This window comes from Physeter macrocephalus, chromosome 4, assembly GCF_002837175.3.
Source record: "Physeter macrocephalus isolate SW-GA chromosome 4, ASM283717v5, whole genome shotgun sequence".
Classification (NCBI taxonomy): Eukaryota; Metazoa; Chordata; class Mammalia; order Artiodactyla; family Physeteridae; genus Physeter; species Physeter macrocephalus.
Window position 1 is genome coordinate 119,448,184 of NC_041217.1, and position 19,707 is coordinate 119,467,890.

The 19,707-nt window shown below is 36.9% G+C and overlaps 1 protein-coding gene across 2 annotated transcripts; it reads right to left on the minus strand.

Moving 5' to 3' along the window:
• Positions 1-2,204: 2,204 nt before the first annotated feature.
• On the minus strand, positions 2,205-19,691 carry TYW3 (tRNA-yW synthesizing protein 3 homolog). Of its 2 annotated transcripts, XM_007123327.4 has the most exons (6): positions 19,399-19,691; positions 16,769-16,849; positions 15,544-15,642; positions 15,255-15,326; positions 12,857-12,990; positions 2,205-2,788 (listed from the first exon to the last, which is right to left on the minus strand). In XM_007123327.4, exons 1-6 carry the CDS (start codon positions 19,570-19,572, stop codon positions 2,560-2,562), a joined length of 789 nt encoding a protein of 262 aa, XP_007123389.2. In that variant the 5' UTR covers positions 19,573-19,691; the 3' UTR covers positions 2,205-2,559. The 2 variants fall into 2 exon arrangements, with proteins under 2 accessions (XP_007123389.2, XP_007123390.2); XM_007123328.4 differs by lacking the exon at positions 15,255-15,326.
• Between the last annotated feature and the right edge of the window lie 16 nt (positions 19,692-19,707).

The window sequence follows — 19,707 nt, forward strand, 5'->3', positions numbered from 1 at the left end:
CAAAAAAAAAAAGCCCCAACAAAAGTCTGCTTTCTCTAGCCAAAGAACCAGGAAACAGTCAAACAAGAGAACACTTTTGAAAAGTAACAGCTCTATTGGAGAGGCCCAGCAGTTAGAGCATAGGAGACAGACCAGGACAGGAGAGGTGGGAGTCACTGTCTCAGAGGTGAAGGCTACTGGGATGGATGAGTTGGCTGGGGTGCAGACAGGAGTGCAAGATGAAGGCCAAAGACAGAAACTTGGGAATGCCTACAGCGTTATTACCCTTTGGTTTCCAATTAGAGAATGACTTGGGAGCTTTAAAAGAAAAAATACAAGTGCTTATCCCTGGAGATTCTCACGTTTTTTCTGCATTTTTTCAAGGTTCTAAAGATGATTCTAAGGTGCAATAAATGTTGAAAAATATTAAAGTGTTGGAGAGAAAAATAACTGATGATTCACTATAAACAGGGAAATGATTGAGAAGAAAGCATTCAGGATGTCATTGAAAGGGCAGATTCAGGGGTGTAAGAGTGTTAATGGGGCCAAATGTTGCAGGATGGCAAGAAGATGGAGGACTCAAAATGACTAAGGGAAATATTAGTATCTTACTTTAAAGGCCAACGAGAGAGTGCAGAGCCATGATAGAAAAAAGGAGTAAACATGGGCATATATCCAGACAAAACTATAATTCAAAAACATACATGTACCCCTATGTTCATAACAGCACTATTTATAGTAGCCAAGACATGGAAACAACCTAAATGTCCATCGACAGATGAATGGATAAATAAGATGTGGTACATATACACGATGGAATATTACTCAGCCATAAAAAGAATGAAATAATGCCATTTGCAGCAACATGGTTGGACCTAGAGATTATCATACTAAGTGAAGTCAGAAAGACAAATAACATATGATATCACTTATATGTGGAATCTAAAATATGACACAAATGAACTTTTCTATGGAACAGAAATAGACTCACAGACATAGAGAACAGACTTGTGGTTGTCAAGGGGGAGGGGGGCAGAGGAGGGAAGGATTGGGAGTTTGGGATTAGCAGAGGCAAACTATTATATACAGAATGGATAAACAAGGTCCTACTGTATAGCATGGGGAACTATATTCAATATCCTGTGATAAAATCATAATGGAAAAGAATATGAAAAAGAATATATACATATGTATAACTGAATCACTTTGCTGTATGGCAGAAATTAACACAACATTGTAAATCAATTATACTTCAGTAAAATTTTTAAAAATAATAATAGTTTTAAAAAAGAAAGAAAAAAGAAGTAAAGAAAAATCTCACAATAATTTTGGAGCTTCCTGGACCCCATCCCTGATAAATTCGCTTAGAGGACAACAGATAGCTATAAAGTCAATTGACTTTAAAAAATGAGAGTACGAAATGGTGTCTGTCAGAACATAAGCATCTGGGATACAAATCTAAAAATAATGTATATAAAGACTTAAGCAAATTATAAAAATATTAGGAAATGCCAAAATCACAACTCAGTGTTGACTACCTCATATAATTTTTCTTACTTGATGTTCTGGTGTTTTTGTCTTTCAATTTATTAGTTCTATGACTAACTAGAAATTTCTCTTTAAATGTATACTTTCTATGATTTGATATTCTGAAAACACATTGTGAAAAATCTTCAATTTATAATGAAAATAAATAGCAAAGTAAATAATAACATATATGCAAAATGGTCTATTAAGTGCTTTCACATTTTTATTTAACTTGATCCTGTCAACACTTCTCTGGTGTAAATATGGGAGGGATCAGAATTACTATTATGCGGAAGAGGAAATGGAAGCCCTTGGAAATTAAGTGATTCGCTTAAGGACCACCCACTTCTCTGTAGTAGTCGGAACTCAAACCCGAGGCTTCTGATTCTTTGCAATTTTTCATAGCACATTTGTTCTATTGAGATTCCTGTGTCGTAAGTTATCGTTTCTGACCAGGTGTAGTAAAAAACTATGCCCACCTGCTTCATGGAGGATGTGCCAGTGGCAAGCTCTGGTTTGTGAGAAATAATGGGGAAAGATGGTTCAAGTATAATATTTTGTCCTGAACAAAAAGGATATCAGTTGTTTTATCCACAATGGCTAAAGAGAGGAAAAAACTTGTCCTTGGACTCCATGGCAACAAGCAGCAAAGTGACCCCCTTGAAGGCTGGAGATTTCAAAGTTAAAAATAAGTAAAATGTTGTTATGATTTTTACTCTAATATTCCTAATGTTAAGGCTCTCTTGAAAGGGTATTATAGTTCTCTTGTTTTACAGAAGTAGAAACTGAAACTTAAGGAGAGAGAAGCATTAAAAATCATAATTTTATTTTTGCAATGACTGTGTGACTAAAAAAGATGGTATTTAAGAGCAAATACTGATATTATACACAGCTATTTTTAAAAGCTAAGGGTTTCCCTAAAATAGAGAAAAATTAAATCTTGTTTTTCTGAAAGGCTGATACACGCAACAAACTAAAATACTCCTATAAAGAGCAGCTTTATAATATATCTATTAGAAACATTATTCTACAAAGACACTTCAGAACCAAATCTCAGTAATCTTCAGGGAAGATAGTAACACTGATTCCTGGATCATCATGATCATCATTTTCAAGTTCTTTATTATTTTCTTCAGTAATATATTTGCCACATGCTTTTTCTGGGTTTCTTTTTTTCTTGTGAGTATATGATGAGTTATTTTTCTCTTTGATTTTCTCTTTGGGATATGAGATCATAGAAATAGTTTCTTTTTCCAAAGCATGTTGTAGGCAGTTGTAAAACCTGTAAAGAAATAAAGTATTACTGTTATATCTGTGTGTTCTGAACAAAATGAAATACACCTAGAATTTATAAATTGTATAAACCTGATGTCTCATATTAACCTCAAGATATAGAATAAATCACAGAAATAATGTGCTTGCTTTTATGATTTTTTACTTAGGAGAAGAAATGTTTCAGTTCTTTAAGAACAGTCCTGAAAACTGGTTTGGAATCACCTCTTGACAACCTCTATCCTACCTTAATTTCTACTCCAGATATAGGAATCAAACAAAGATTAAAAAAAAAAGAAAAAAATATATTCTTTGAAAAGAATCATAAATGTAATAGAGGCTCATTTTAGAGAATTTGCAAAATATGTGAAGTTACAAATACAGATCACCTTTACATAACTACCTAAAAATAATGACTCTCATATTTTTATTCTTTCCAGTTTATTAGTATATTCTGAATTAATACATCTGTAAATGTATACATATACCTACTGTCTTTTATACAATTGTGGTATTACATATAAAGTTTTACATTGTTTTTTCAAATTTAATATTTATTGAAAATACTTTCCATATCACTAAATGAACTACAAAATAATACTTTTTAATGGTAGTATAACATTATGCCACTTAGATTGGCCTTAATTTACTTTCAAATTTTCCCAATACAAACAACAATGTGATAAACATTTTAGAAATAATGTGATCTGAGTTTCTAGCTATTTAGTATAGATACCTAGAAATGTAACTGCATGGTTAAAGGTTATAAATATTTAAGGCTCTTGATAAGTACTACCTGTTTTCCAGAATGGGTATTCAAAAAATATGCTTCTAAGGGCAGAACTTGAGAGACCACTTCACTCATACAGTGAATATTACATCAAAAAACACGCTTTACTTATAGGTGATTACGGTCTCTCATTATTTATATTTTCATTTCTTTGTTTCAAAGTGAAATTGAACATTTTTTATTAGCTACTTTAATTTTTTAATGTAAATTATTCTTTTCCTTTACTCATTTTCCTGCTGGAGTTTTTGTGTTAGTTTTCAGCATACGTTGGAAAGCAGCAGGATGGCTTGGTATGTTGTGTGTGCTTTAGACGAGTGGTCCCCTGGGAAAGTTGAGGTTGGCTAATTCCAACCTCACTGAGTCTCGATTTCCTCATTTATAAAACTAGCTATTATCCTGTACCTAGCAGGGCTATCGGAGGGATATATATGTAAGTACCTAGCACAGTGCCTGGCACCGAGTAAGTTCTAAAAACGACTATTTTTACGGAAAATAAACTCCATATGACCAAGGACTCCATCTATCCTGTCTTCTGTTATATTCTTAGCATGGAGTACAGTACAGCCACACTTGGGTAAAAATATGCCAAATAAGTGAATAAATAACTACTGAACAAAAAAGGTAAATATGAATGTATTATCTTAGGTCCCAAATAAAATGATCTAAAAGTTGAGAACTCCTTTGCCACTGTAGGGATCTCATCATGCTTTAATATCCTATTATAATGGGAGGCTATGACAGGAAATTTCTGACATCTGCAGAAGAGATTGCTATTTGGACCAATTTTCTTCTTTCTTTAATTCAATGAACAGGCTAAGTTCTGCATGCAAAAGCTCTAAAACTGCCCTAAAAAACCCAAGATAATCACCTCTTCCCAAATACTCCACACAATGCTAATATATACCTAACATGATTATTAATATCCTATCCATATTTCAAAAACTTACATACTCATCGCTGTATACCTTGATATCCAGCACCATGCCTGGCAGATAATAAGGGCTAATTGATATTTCTAAAATGAATAAATCAATCTCAAAGAGGGAGGTACAGTAAAAGGGAAAACAGTATTTTAAGAGTTATAGCAAAAGGCTTTGAAAAATATTAACTGATGTTTAATTTTTTAGACCCTATAACATGGTAACAACCTTTTCATTTAATGCATTCCTTATATCCTTACTTAACTGAAACCTGGTTTCCCACAAAGACACCACTGCCCTGCATTCCTCTTAAGTGGAGACTGCTTATTATTTCCATATCCTGCCTCAGAGTTGAGCGATAAGGTCAGAATTCACCTGCCTCACCAACAGTTTGCCAGACTAAACTCCTTCACGTGCCCCTCTGGTTATCTAACAATATTCTGTTCAGTCCTTTACATTCATGGAAAAAACTTCTACACTTGGCTTGATCTTTGTCTCCAGGTCTTGCCATCATCCTGGGTGACTTCAATGACTGGTTTTCTTCTCATCTTCCACAATGCCTATTTAGAATGGTTTTAAAAAATGACCCAGTAGCATAACTCATTTTATCTAAAACAAATCCAAGCATGCTACAAAAGGGTATGAATCACCCTTATCTGATAATAAGAGGTTATTCATGATGCGCAACTTTATCTTCTATCACTCTCTACCCAACCCTTCTCTTTAAACTTAGGTAACCAAGTCTTTTCTCTGGATTCTACTGCATTCCTAGAAAATTAAAGATAAGACTAAATTCCTCTTTTATGATCACAGAGAATTAACAGCTGTGTAAAATACCTTGTCAATTACATTAAAAAGGTAATTAAAGAGGAACAGGTGCCTTACTTTAATCTTCCATCAAACAACCTAAGAATTCAAAGCTATATCCTTGGGGTACCAAAAAAACAACTGGTAAAATGGAACAAAGACCTTTCCATGTTGAAAGCCAAGAATAAAACTTCAACTACTTTTTTGTTTTCCTTGGTTAAGGGAACTTTTAAAATGTCCTTTGGGAAACTATCTTACTCAATAAGTCAGAAATTTGTTTTCCAATTACACGTTCTCTTCTCATGATATGACCCTTCACACAGCATTCTAAAGCCCAATTCTCAAAGTGTAATTTTCTCAGCTCTCAAAGGCAACAAAAAGAGTTTGGAGTATAAAAAGAAATGTATGCTCAAGTAACTGTTTTTTTTCCCCCCTCAAAAGAAAATCAAATTGTCTTCAGTTTTTCTACCTCCACAGTCAAGATTATCATGACATAGGGCAACCTGTATATAGTTCTCTTCATGAAAGAACTTTTCAGAACAGTCCTGGGAAAATGAATTCTTGTTTCTCGGATCTGTTAGAGGACCACGTGCAATAAAAAGCTGGTATTTCGGTGACTTCCGAAATAGGAACATAAAATTAATGAAATCTAGGCACAATTTCATACCCTTTTAAGGCTTCTATTATTCACAAATAACAAAAGAAGGCTATTCTCATATATCATGTATTTGGATTTTTAACTGATTTTAAGCTCTAGCATTTTTTATTAAAAAAGATGTATGTGACAGGGCCTGTGCCAGTGCTAGAAACAGGTAAGAAATGTGGTCTGTGCCCTCAGGGAGCTCAGGGTTTAATGGGGGCTGCAGAGCCGTTAAAGATACATTCAATGTGCCATGAAAAAGCTAAGATAAAGCAGGAGCACACTGGGGGCACTGGGGGCACTTTGGTCCAAGTAAGATCATGAAATGTTCCTTGGAAAAAAAACCAATGCCTGGGCTGAATTGCAAGGATGAGTGGAAGCTGGCTAGGTAAAGGGAGAGGAATTATGAGAGGAAAAATTGAAGGGAGGGGACATCCAAGGAGGAACTATCAGAAAATATGTGTTTTCACTATTTACTTCTCTGATCTTCATTATCTACTTCTCTGATCTTAAGTATATAGGGAAATGTGTGAGTTATTTATTTACCAGCTTTAGTTCCATTTTAAAAAATAAGACTTGACTCCTTCTCTTCTCCCCCCGTTTCTATCTGCTGCCACATTCGGGTTATGTTCTGCAGTATCTCTCCCATTCATTTTGTTACTTAGGGTCCTGTTACTTCTTGCCTGGACTGTGTAGCAAGAGCCTACTCCTGCTTGCCCCATGAGTAAGCCATTTTACATCTTCCAGAATAATCACCCTAAGGCTTTGAAGCCATAAAAGTAGTACTACTGTTAGAAAGAGTCTGTCAGATAAATTGAGCAAATATTTATTGACCTCTATGCTCCTGTCAGACACTCAGAAAATAATAAGAAACTGTCTTTGCCTTTGGTGAACTCAGTATAATGTGTTAACTTTTAAGTTCCTTTATTGTTTAGGATAAACTCAATAAACATTTATTGGGTTTCTACTGTGAGCCAGACACTCTATAAGGTTTTAGGATGAGAGATATTTGAAGTGTGTGTATGTATGGGTATGTGTTTGGTTGGTGGGAGGGGAAAGTCAGTCCTATACACAATGTGACCAAGTTGTACTGGGGAAAAAAAGACATATGTGCATTTAAACAACTGTAATTTAATATGGTTCATATTTCTGTTTTCACTGAGGCATGAACTGTAATAATGCTGGTAAATGATAATAAGAATTTGAACCAAGGAAATGGGTAAATGAGGTTGGGATTAAGATAAGAAAGATATTAAGGAAAGGCTGATAGGATATTTTGGTTACATACATTTAATAGGTTATTAGACATATGGGCCCAGGACTCAGGAGAGATTTGGAAGATCTACCAGTATCTGGGGAAGTAGCTGAAGCAATGGGCCAAGAAAGGAATCCTGGAGAACAATAGCATTTAACCAACAGATAGAATAACAAGAGAAATCCAGAAGGAAGCTAAGAAAAAGCACCACAAACAGGAAGGAAAGCAGCAAAGTGATGTAACAGAAATTCTTACCAACAGGTATATGAAATAATGCTCCGTGTCACTAATCATCAGGGAAATGCAAATCAAAACCACAATGAGATATCACTTCACACCTGTCAGAATGGTAATTATCAAAAAAACAAAAGACAACAAGTGTTGGCAAGGATGTTGAGAAGGAAACCCTTGTATACTGTTGGTGGGAATGTAAAATGGTGCAGCTCCTGTGGAAAAGAGTATGGAAGTTCTTCAAAAAATTAAATATAAAATTACCATATCATCTAGCAATTCCACTTCTGGGTAAATATCAAAAATAACTGAAAGCAGACACTCAAACAGATATTTGTATACCCATGTTCACAGCATCATTATTCACAATAGCTAAAAGGGAAAAAACTCAAACATCCATTGATGAATGAATGGATAAACAATATATGTTAAATACAATGGAATATTATTCAGCCTTAAAAAGAAGTAAACTTCTGCAAAGGAGGCAAGACTATACAATGGAAAAAAGACAGCCTCTTCAATAAATGGTGCTGGGAGGGCTTCCCTGGTGGCGCAGTGGTTGCGCGTCCACCTGCCGATGCAGGGGAACCGGGTTCGCGCCCCGGTCTGGGAAGATCCCACATGCCGCGGAGCGGCTGGGCCCGTGAGCCATGGCCGCTGGGCCTGCGCGTCCGGAGCCTGTGCTCCGCAACGGGAGAGGCCACAGCAGAGGGAGGCCCGCATACCACACACACACAAAAAAAATAAATAAATAAATGGTGCTGGGAAAACTGGACAGCTACATGTAGAAGAATGAAATTAGAACATTCTCTAACAGCATACACAAAAATAAACTCAAAATGGATGAAAGACCTAAATGTAAGACCAGACACTATAAAACCCTTAGAGGAAAATGCAAGCAGAACACTGACATAAATTGCAGCAATATCTTTTTCGATCTGTCTCCTAGAGTAATGGAAATAAAAACAAAAGTAAACAAATGGGACCTAACTAAACTCCAAAGCTTTTGCACAGCAAAGGAAACCATAAACAAAACGAAAAGACAATCCTCCGAATGGGAGAAAATATTTGCAAACAATGCAACCAACAAGGGATTAATCCCCAAAATTTACAAACAGCTCATGTGGCTCAATATCAATAAACAAACAACCCAATCAAAAAATGGGCAGAAGACCTAAACAGACATTTCTCTAAAGAAGACATACAGATGGCCAAGAGGCACATGAAAAGATGCTCAACATCACTAATTATTAGAGAAATGCAAATCAAAACTACAATGAGGTATCACCTCACACCAGTGAGAATGGCCATCATCAAAAAGTCTACAGACAATAAATGCTGGAGAGGGTGTGGAGAAAGGGAACCCTCCTACACTATTCGTGGTAATGTAAATTGGTGCAGCCACTGTGGAAAACAGTATGGAGGTTCCTTAAAAAACTAAAAATAGAGCTACCACATGATCCAGCAATCCCACTCCTGGGCATCTATCTGGAGAAAACCATGGTTGGAAAGGATATATGCACCCCAATGCTCATTGCAGCACTGTTTACAACAGCCAAGAAATGGAAGCAACCTAAATGTCCATCGCAAATGAATGGATAAAGAAGATGTGGTACATATATACAATGGAATATTACTCAGCCATTAAAAAGAATGAAATAATGCCATTTGCAGCAACATGGATGGACCTGGAGATTATTACACTAAGTGAAGTAAGTCAGACAAAGACAAATATATGATATCACTTATGTGTGGAATCTAAAAAATATGATCCAAGTGAACTTATTTACAAAACAGATACAGATTCACAGACTTAGAAAACAAACTTATGGTTACCAAAGGGGAAAGGTGGGGGAGGGATAAATTGGGAGTCTGGGATTGACATATACACACTACTATATTTAAAACAGATAACCAACAAGGACCTACTGTATAGCACAGGGAACTCTGCTTAATATTGTGTAATAACCTAAATGGGAAAAGAATTTGAAAAAGAATAGATATATGTATATGCATAACTGAATCACTTTGCTGTACACCTAAAACTAACACAACATTGTAAATCAACTATAGTCCAATATAAAATAAAAATTTAAACAGAGAAAAAAGAAAGCCCGCAAAAAAGAAAAAAAAAAAGTAAACTTCTGATCACACTACAACATGGATAAACCTTGACAGCATTATGCTAAGTGAAATAAGCCAAACACAAAAGGACAAATATTGTATGATTCCACTTGTATGAGGTACCTGGAATAGTCAAAATCATAAGAGACAGAAAACAGAAGAGTGGTTACCAGCCAGGGGCTGGGAGTTTGGGGAGTGGAGAATTATTGTTTAATGGGTATGGAGTTTCAATTTGGGATAATGAAAAGGGTCTGGAGATAAACAGCAGTGATAGTGGTGGTTGCATAGTAATGTGAATGTACCTAATACCAATGAACTGTATAATGGTTAAAATTATAAATTTTAGTTATGTATATTTTACCACAAAAAAACCAACCATTGGAAATATTCATTTACTTTTTCAGTCTAATTTGCTTTATTTTTATCAATATTATATGCCAATATATTTGGCCCTTTTACTCTATATTTTTAAAAAAAATTTTTTTAAGATGCCATGTTTTTTTAAATTGGAGTATAGTTGATTTACAATGTAGTGTTAGTTTCAGGTGTACAGAGAAGTGAATCAGTTATACATACACATATATCCACTTTTTTTAGACTCTTCTCTCATATAGGTCATTACATAGTATGGAGTAGGGTTCCCTGTGCTATACAGTAGGTCCTTATTAGTTACCTATTTTATATATAGTAGTGTGTATATGTCAATCCTTACCTCCCAATTTATCACTCCCACCACCCCCTTCCGCCCTGGTAACCATAAGATTGTTTTCTACATCTGTAATTCTATTTCTGTTTATTCTACATTTTATTGAACATTTATTGTCTTATTACATAGTTGGTGAGAAGAAGAACATGGCTAATTCCATCCAACCCAAGTCAGTCCTGATCTCTTATTAACAGCTACAAAGATAGCCCTCCGCTTGTAATGGGTAAATAGATCTCCAAACTTCATATTTTTTACCTGGAAATCATTATGTATGAAATTATCTTACTCTTCCCACTAAGAAGTGGGCTTAGGAATTGTTTTTTTACAAAAGAGGCTTTTTTTCTATTAAAATTATTTTACCTTTTGATTTTCATATCTCAAGAATATTTCTTATTGCTGGAATGTTACACATTAGGATTTTAACTTTTAAAAATTCTCTTATTATAGTTGTTTGAATTATGAAACTTTGGTCCTGTGAGAAACCAATTTTAGTACTCAACGTCTGATTGCAGAACTCATCACCTCCAGTGTTTATTTTTTCTCTTTTCCACAGCAGAAGAGTAACTCTTTCTCTGCATTTGGTTGAATATACAGCTGTTCCCAAAGGAGCTCCCTAATTTGTTCACCCTTTCTGAATTCACATGTAATCTTCTAATCAGTATCTTAAGAAACTTTTTACCCTTCTTTAATTTTTCACTGATTTTATATGATGAGCATGACTCTCTTGATAGCAGCATGCACATCATAATCTCAAAACATATTTTTGAGTCAATGGATTTAAAGCATAATTTGATTTTATAGTTGGTGAACGTGACTCAATTAACTTCACCAGGTGTATAGTTGATCTTGGGCTATATTTATAATCTTATTGAAATTCAAGTAAGGAAACAGAGAAACTGATTTGCCACCTCGTACATTTTCGCAAACAGTCTCACTAGAATACTATCTAACAACCGTAGTCAACTTTTGCAATGGTACCAGTAAGTACCAACATATAGTTCAAACTCTGTAGTCTGGTGGACTGGCTACGTACCTTCAGTTGCTTACTTGAAATCATCACTTTATTTAGAATGTTTGCTCAAAGAACCTTGTGGCCAGGTAACCTCTCAGCTTTTTTCAGCCAGGCTTCCGCTAAAAAATTCAGCCCTAATGCTTGAGGACGTCCATTGTATGTCATGAATTACTTCTCTCCAATGTATCTAGACTAGTACAAGTTATATACCACTGTTGGGAGAACTGAGAAATAGTCACTCGAATAATTTTGTTAATTCTGTGGTTCAAATAAGGAGCCCTGGTTAAGAAAGCCTGGATGGTGGTACTGATGTGATTATAGGTTTATTCTCTGTATGAGTCGGTGAAGAAGGAGAAAGGCTATCCTATTCTAAGAATCCGTGACATAACACGGACAGGGCCTGTCATTATACATATGCCGTCTAGTGTATACTAAAATTGTTCTTTACGATAACGTAGGTACAAGAAAAATGAAGCCAAGAGAGTTGAGTAAGTTGTGGGGGAAGCAGGATTTGAACTCAGTTCTGCCTCTGGAGCCCATTTCTACCCCTTTCCACCATGCCACACTGCTGCCATTGGCACTTCTGGCCTTAGCTGCTTCATAACAAGTTCTAGGTATTAAAGAATTTTAAGCAGGCAAATTAAGCAATAGGATTCCTTTTCATTTCAGACAGGATTCTGATGGTGATACAGAGAATGGCTTAGCAGAGAGACATACTGGAAGCATTCTACTATGAGACCAGCTAATAAGGTTACTGCAATGGTCCTGAATAAAGAACATGGCACGAAGGGTGGGGAGAGAAGAATGACTCAAGAGTTATTTAGGCAGTGATTGGCTAGTTGTGAGGTGACCAAAGGGGTGGGGGAAAAAGCAAAAAGAAAATTATAAATGACAACAAGATGACCATCAGTGCTTAAATAACTCAGAAATTTACATCTTACTGATGGTAGGTCAGTGGCATTTATCTTCATATATAAAAGGCAGCATAATAGTCACTTCTTTACATCAAAGATTCTATTCTTAGGAAAAAGTTTAAAAAGAAAGTCATGTAAAATTAATCTACCAGGAGGTGAAGTTTAAGAACAAGAGAAATATAAAGATGTGACTTGATAGCCATAATCCTTCTGACTGGTACTATTAGGCCAATTCAAATCTAATGCATGATAGGAGCTGGGTTCTGAGCTAGCCAGAGGTGTAAAATATTTATCAGACTAAAATTAAACAGGCTGTTCTCCTCAAAAGGAGATTCTAGGTAGTCTTCAGTAGGCCACACCCAGGAGGCAGAGTGTACCTCCTCCCTGGCTGCCTTCAACTGGATCAGTTATGGTCCCTGGGGCTGCTGGGCTCTTACCTGAGTGACTGTTTCTCCTTTATGCCTGTTGCTGGCAGTCACGTGTCCCACTATCCTCCATGGAGCTTCCTCCCCTTTATGCTCCATTTAGTACCCATTGCAGTCTGGCCTACTCTCATCAATTACTTGCATCATCTTAATTATTCGTGATAAGGCTACAAATATAAAAGCAGTTGGGAGTATAAACTGAAGATGGTGTATATTAATATTTTCAAAGAAGACCTAGGCATGTAAGACTATACCTTTCAATTCTCTTCTTGTTTTCCTCCATTTTTTGATTTGCTATCTTTATCAGGAAGTTGATATATTCCTCTGTCACCATCAGTTTTCCTTTATGGGTTAATGGAACTTCTAAGCCATGTGTGCTCCGGACAGCCTGCAAGGAGCAATTTAGATATGATGACTTATGTACTAGAGAAACTGAAGATAACTAAAGAAAAGTCCCAGTCAGGGCTGTGTTTATATATAGTTTAGCTCCATTACAACATTTAAGTTTGTGCTTTGATATAATTTAGTTAAATACAGTTGAATCAAAGGAGATTCAAATAGATTTTCCCATCGTATAAAATCATTTGTAAAGCAAGTCAGTCTATACATTTTGTCTTTCAGAGAAGCACATATTATCAAAGAATCCAATGAACTTAACAGTATCACTCTCACTAAAGCTAAGGAAGCTGTAATACACTATTTAAAGAATAGAAATAAATGAAACCTCAACAGAAGCTTCAAGGGAAAATCAAAATGGACTGGATGCTAAAGGGCCTCTTAGCACTGCTTGAGCAGGGTTGTTACAAGATAAACCATGCCTTTTCTATCTCACAAAGTGGCTGCTTTCTCAATGCTTTAGGGTTGCCAATGTTACTAACGCTGTTGATGAAACAGTCAACATATTCCAAGTAAATCCAAACACTGGATATAGGTTAAGAAACAACAAAAACTATTATGAGGCATAAAAATTCATTTACGAAGCCTTTACTAAGCATCTGCAATGCTCTAGGCCCCATGTAAGGTATGAAGGTACAGGATGAATATAACATGGTCCCTGCCCTTAAAAGAGCTAACACTTCTGAACGGGAAACAAACAAGTGAACAGAGAATCACAATACGTCATGGTGCTATGACAGAAGAAACACATACGTGTACATGTGCATGCATGCACGTACATGTGCACACAAAATGCTAAGGAATGCAGAAGAGGAGCAACTAACTGAGACAGGTCGTGGTTTTATGGGAAATGTGGCATCTGAATTGGAATTTTAAAGGGTAAGTGTAATTTCACCAGATGTAAAAATGGGAGAAGGGGAGCATTCCAGCCAGAGGATTAACTTTTCTATAGTCATGGGAACAGGAAAAGCATAATACATTTGGGAAACAACCAACAGTATTCTATCTGGTTGGGGTGGAAGTATGCTGGCAGAACACGAGCATAAATAAGGTAGATGAAAAACAGTTTATATAAGGCCTGAGAAAACACCAGGAGACCTTGACTTCTTTAAAAGGGGGATTCTGACAGTATTGACTAGAGGGACTGAAGGAGAAGATGGGTAGGAGGAAGACCAGTCAGGAGACCACTATAAAGACAGAGGTGAGGGACGATGATGGCTCAAGCAGGCTCAAGCAGGCGCAGTGGCAGAGGGCTTGGAGAGGTGGAGTCAGGAGTGAGAAATCAGAGGTAGATGGGACAGGACTTGTCGCTAATAGAATATGGAAGACAAAGGAGAAAAGGTGAAAGAGTGGCTCTGTTCTTGCCTGGGCCACCACACGCAGTGGGGACTGAGATGGGGATGCAAATCAGTACCATGAGCTTTCATTTTCGATTTAGTCATGCTTTACAGATGTCTTCTTTTTAAGCCACCTCTTTTTGGAAAATATTTGTTTAAAATAGATAGAAAAAAGTAAAGTCTAGGGAGCTAGAATGGAAGACGATCTGAAGTAGTTCAAAAGCAAACAATGTACACCATGCCAAACAGTAAACACAAACAGTAGCTATCACGTGTGATCAGAGAGAATAGAGCAAAATCACTAGGGGTTGGCTTGGCCAGGAAAGGACTCAGAGAGGCTGTGGGACTTAGAAGGAACCTTAAAGATCTTCTAGTCCAGGGGTCGGCAAACCTTTTCTGTGAAAGGATAGATAATAAATATTTTCAACTTTGCAGGCCATATAATATCTGTCACAACTACTCAATTTTGCCATCGTAGCACAAAAGCAACCTTAGACAGTAATTAATCAAATGGGTGTACTAGAACTGCCCGCCCGGGGGCTGAATGTGGCCCTAGGGCAGTAGTTCGATAGATCCCTGATATAGCTAAGAAAGTTCAGTCCCTGATGGATGCAGGCAGAAGATTTTAGACCCCCTGTCTGTGATTCTTTCCACTATATCATGGTGCTGATTAAATTGGGCCTTGACTATTTAGGATGAGGAGGACGGAGAGAATCAAGTTAAAAGTAAGTGGAGGGGAATACTGTAAAATAAGACCTCAAATGTAAATCTAACAACTCTGGACTTCGCCCTGTACAGAAAAGTCAGTCACTGAAGGTTTCTGAGCAAGGGAATGACAAGAAGATTTGAGTAGAAGGTTATTCAATAATCTGGATTACTTCATGATCAAAAAATTGCTTTTTGTCAAAAGGTGTCGTACCAACATAGTCTTTCCTCTCTTTCCCACTGTTATGCCGGAGTTCCTGAAACCAGAATCTATTGCCACTGAATGCTGTAAGAAAATAAATTTGTTAAATTTGGACCATCTGGCTAATCAAATAAACACTTTAGCCCTACAAACTGCAGAAACATTTATAACCCCAAATCTATAATTAAATAAAACACTAGTTGATTAAACTAGCATTGCATTAATTTTGGTAGAAAATTTAAAGTTTAAAATTAAATCTACTCACATACCTATAAATTCAAGTATAATCACAAAATTTTACCAGAATCTGTGCATCCTGCAACTGTCGACACTGTACATGAAGAACAAGTGGTTCAAATTTCAAAATGGCTTCGCCATTCGCTTTCTTTAGGGCTACAATCTAAATAAACGGAAAATGTTAGGATCAGACACAAATACATGATCCTGTTCTTTGGTGACCCTTTATCCTACGTAACTTCAATTTTTCCAAGGAACTTTCAGACTCATTCTGCATCCTTCCACAGTAACTTTTCACTCTGTTTTCTGGGTCCTCTTTCTCCAAAACTTATTGATCCGCTTATTCTTTTAAGAGACCTGATTTCTAATTCTCCCATAAACCTTCTGTGTCATTCTTTCCAACCATACCTCAAAAAAGTCAACTACTACTCTATTTAATTCCATAGCAGATTTTTCATTAAGGAATATGGTATATAAAGACTAGGAGGTCTAGAAAGTACTAGAAGGTCTGTCTAAATGTTTTGCTGTTAGATTGAGGTTTGAGACACATATACAATTATGTCTCAGCTAGAAGCTATATAAGGCAGTTGTTTCTTCTGTCTGCCTAGTCTCCCTGCACCATCCTCCCTCCTTCACATCATTTGATTCTGGTGGCACTGTCAAGCATGACCCTGTCACTCATCACTCCCACTATCTTAATATCAGAGACGCCAAGTGCCTAGGTGTGATCAAGGATAGCATTCCATTCTACTGGCAAAAATAGCTGATCTCAGGGGGGAGAACACCTAACCAGGAAGGATGACTCATTGTCCTTTGGAAATGATACATGGATCTTAAAAAGTAAATCTTTTTCTGCTGGGGTTGCTGGCAGCTATCTTTCCTGACACAAAGATTATCTGCCACACAAGAGGAGAAGGGCAGACATACAGAGAGAACCAGTACCCAAAGGAGATGGAGACTGAGTGAGCTTTGAAGACAACATTTAAGCACCTGAGCTAGTAACGTAAAATGCCTGACTAATGCAAACTTATATGAACTCATCTAAACATTTTAATTTAGGAAACTAAATAATCCAGCACAGATAATAACCTCCCACAACTAACAAAAAAGCCATTGTAATGAATTCTCTTTAGGCTTTATAATCTACAGTCATTATGATTCTACATAATGACTGTAGATTATAAACCACCTTAAATTTATAAACCACCTTGAATTTTCTATTCTTTTCCTATGTATTTAAAGTGACTGTGAATTAAAGTTTATTTCTAAATTTATATATAAAAACTTACCACATCATCTTTCACACAGGGTTTGTGTGTAACCAGTAGCCAGCAACAGTTTTGCTTCTGAACCTCAGAACCATTTATACCCTAAAATGAAAAAATAACATAATTTAATTTATCATATAATATTTACAAAATAATTAGTACAATGTATAGTATATTTTAGGCTTTCTTAAATTAATAATCCCACGTGATTTTAAGTATTACTGAGAACAATTCAACAGGCTTTTGGGTAAAGTTAACGTAAATGTTAACAAAAATGCAACCAAATTATTTGAGATAGAAAGAAAGTAATTTGTTTATTAAGGTAAAAGAACTTAATAAATATTTTCTGAAATACGATCATGATTTTGTCAGGAGCAAAGGGATTATCACAAGGGGTTGCACACGAATAGCCCCTAAATTGTACTCTAGCTGTTTTATATGATTAGCACAATATTAAAAAAAAATTTTTTTTGAATTCCTTTTGTAAGAAAGCAGTGTTCCAGTCCCACACAGGACCTACCACTTTTTACTGACACCTGATCTGTTCATACCTTCCTATGTCCCTAGTCGCTATAGGCATAAATTTGTGACCTCTGGATCAGACCTTATGTGTAGTCCCAAAGGGCAGAGCTAGGATTGAAAGATCAAAATTTCAAGAGGGCAAATATTTTAACATAACTTTTTGCTTATTAACTGGAAAAATGTTTATTTGCTAAGTTCTATTAGGTACTTTAGATATAAACAGATCCTACCCTCAAGGACACTGGAAAGAGGATGCAGGAAACACATGCACTTTTAAATCACTATACTTCTACAAGGTAACTTCTTTTTTTTTTTCTTAAAGTTATGCATTTTCTCTTTCTTTTTTTTACAACGTAACTTTTATACAGTGGGTACACAGGAGACTTTGCTGTCTGGCTTTGGAAAGGAGAAGAGCTGCGCTTGTCCTAAATAACTGATTTGTTTTCACTGAATGACCTCAGTGACTTATGTTTCTGATCTTATGCTGGCTGCTCTAAATCTTACAGCCAAATATGTGGCCCACCTCTAGCAAATTTACAGAGTCTAGTGGTATATTTTGAGAACTAATGCCATCTCTGCTTCATCTTATCTATACTCCCTTTATGCAGATTTTCTCACTTTTTATTTTTCTTTTTGTACTGCCTATTTGTAAGTTGATCCAAATTCTTCCAGAAATAAGGCAAAGTGAAAATAAATACAAGGTATAAGATAATACATAAAATGAAAAGAGGTTCAGAAAAAGTCCTAAGGCAGTTCAGAAGAAATAGTCATGGCTTCCAAATGGATGTGTGTGTTTGTATTCAGGTAGAAAAGGGGAGATTGGGGAGGTACGTCTCAGATATGCAGAAATGGGGGAAGACATTTTAGGAAAAATAAACATGAGCAAAGGCAAAGGCAGATAAATATAAGAGGGAAAAGAGAATAGTTGTTTCAGTAAACAGATTAAGATGAAGAGTAATAGTGGAAAATAGAGCTGAACGGTATACTAGAGTATTTCAGCATAGATGAGTGACATGCACAGAGTTGTGCTTTAGAAAGGGGAATCCGTTAACAGTGTGTAACATGGTTTGGGGTAGAAAGACTGGTAGAGTTCAGTGAACAGGTAGAGCTCAGTGACCTGTTAGGAAACCACTGCAGAAATCCAGGTAAGACAGGGCAGGAGAAATGGAGGAAGAGAGAGAGATCAAGACAAGCAAGAGTGCCAGTGCTCAGGGGGCAATGGAAGCAATATAAGAATGAGCAGGCCCTGCTAACCTGGGAGACCGGCAAATGGTCTGTCAGTGAGGAGCTAAAGAATGAATTTCTGAGTGTGCTGTCTTTCATGCTCTGAATTCAGTCCTAATGAATTCATGCTCTGAATTCAGTCCTAATGCTAACTTTTACAGTGCACTTAATATGCCAGGCACGGTGCTAAAGGTTTCAAATAAATTATCCCATTTCCTCTACATAGAATCCCTATGAAGTGGATACTCTTTATTATCCTTAGTTCATGGAACAAGAAGGGGCTAAGTTTAGATAACTTCCCTAAAGTCACATAGCCAATAATACCCAAAACAGGTTTAGAATCTAAGCAGTATCACTCCAAAGCCTGAGGGACTGACCACTATCACAGACTACATACTAATGTACTTTCTCAGGTAACGTTAATTACCAAAGTTGTAATAACGAAGTGAGCCACTAGGAGGCAGTAAACTTCTTAACCATAGCGATCTTCAATCAGGTGGTTAACAACGATTTGGTAGAGCGGTTAACGAGAAGACAGCCGCCTCGCCAGGCTGGGAAGTCTTTAGAATTCCTTAGTATTAAAAAAATAAAATTCTCTAACCCTTGCAACTCAAGATCATCCCCAGGCCAGTAGTTTCAGCATCACTTGGGGGCTTGTTAGAAATACAGATCAGACCCTACTCTAGACCTACAGAATCAGAATCTGTATTTTAAAATATCTCCAAGTGATTAACACATTAAAATTTTAGAAGCATTGGTTTAAGTCACCCTCTCAGTTTCCTTGATAAACCGAGACCACCGGTCAGAAGAACAAACACAGGGTGTTACACTGGGTGAGCACAAGGCTCCTGGTGTTGCACACACTACAGGGCAGGCGCTGGAAGGGCACAAAGGGTCCTGCTCACCCGGTCTAGGAGGATGATGCGGCCAGCGCAGGAACTGGTGGTGAAAAACTGTTCTCGCCCATTTAGGAGCTGCACAAGCTCTACCACATCCTCGTCCACACTGCCTTTCCGGCTGAGGTCCGCTTTGCTCAGACACTGCGCCTTCCATCTTCTGAACTCTGCGCTACGATCCATGCGACGAGCGAGTCAGGGTCTGTGCTTTCACGTTAGCCTCGCCTTTCTCTGGGGGCAGCCATATTGAAGCCAGTGGTGGCCGGAAAGGTCCAAACTCCTTCCTCGGGCCCGCCCCTGGGGCGGGGCGAGGCGGAG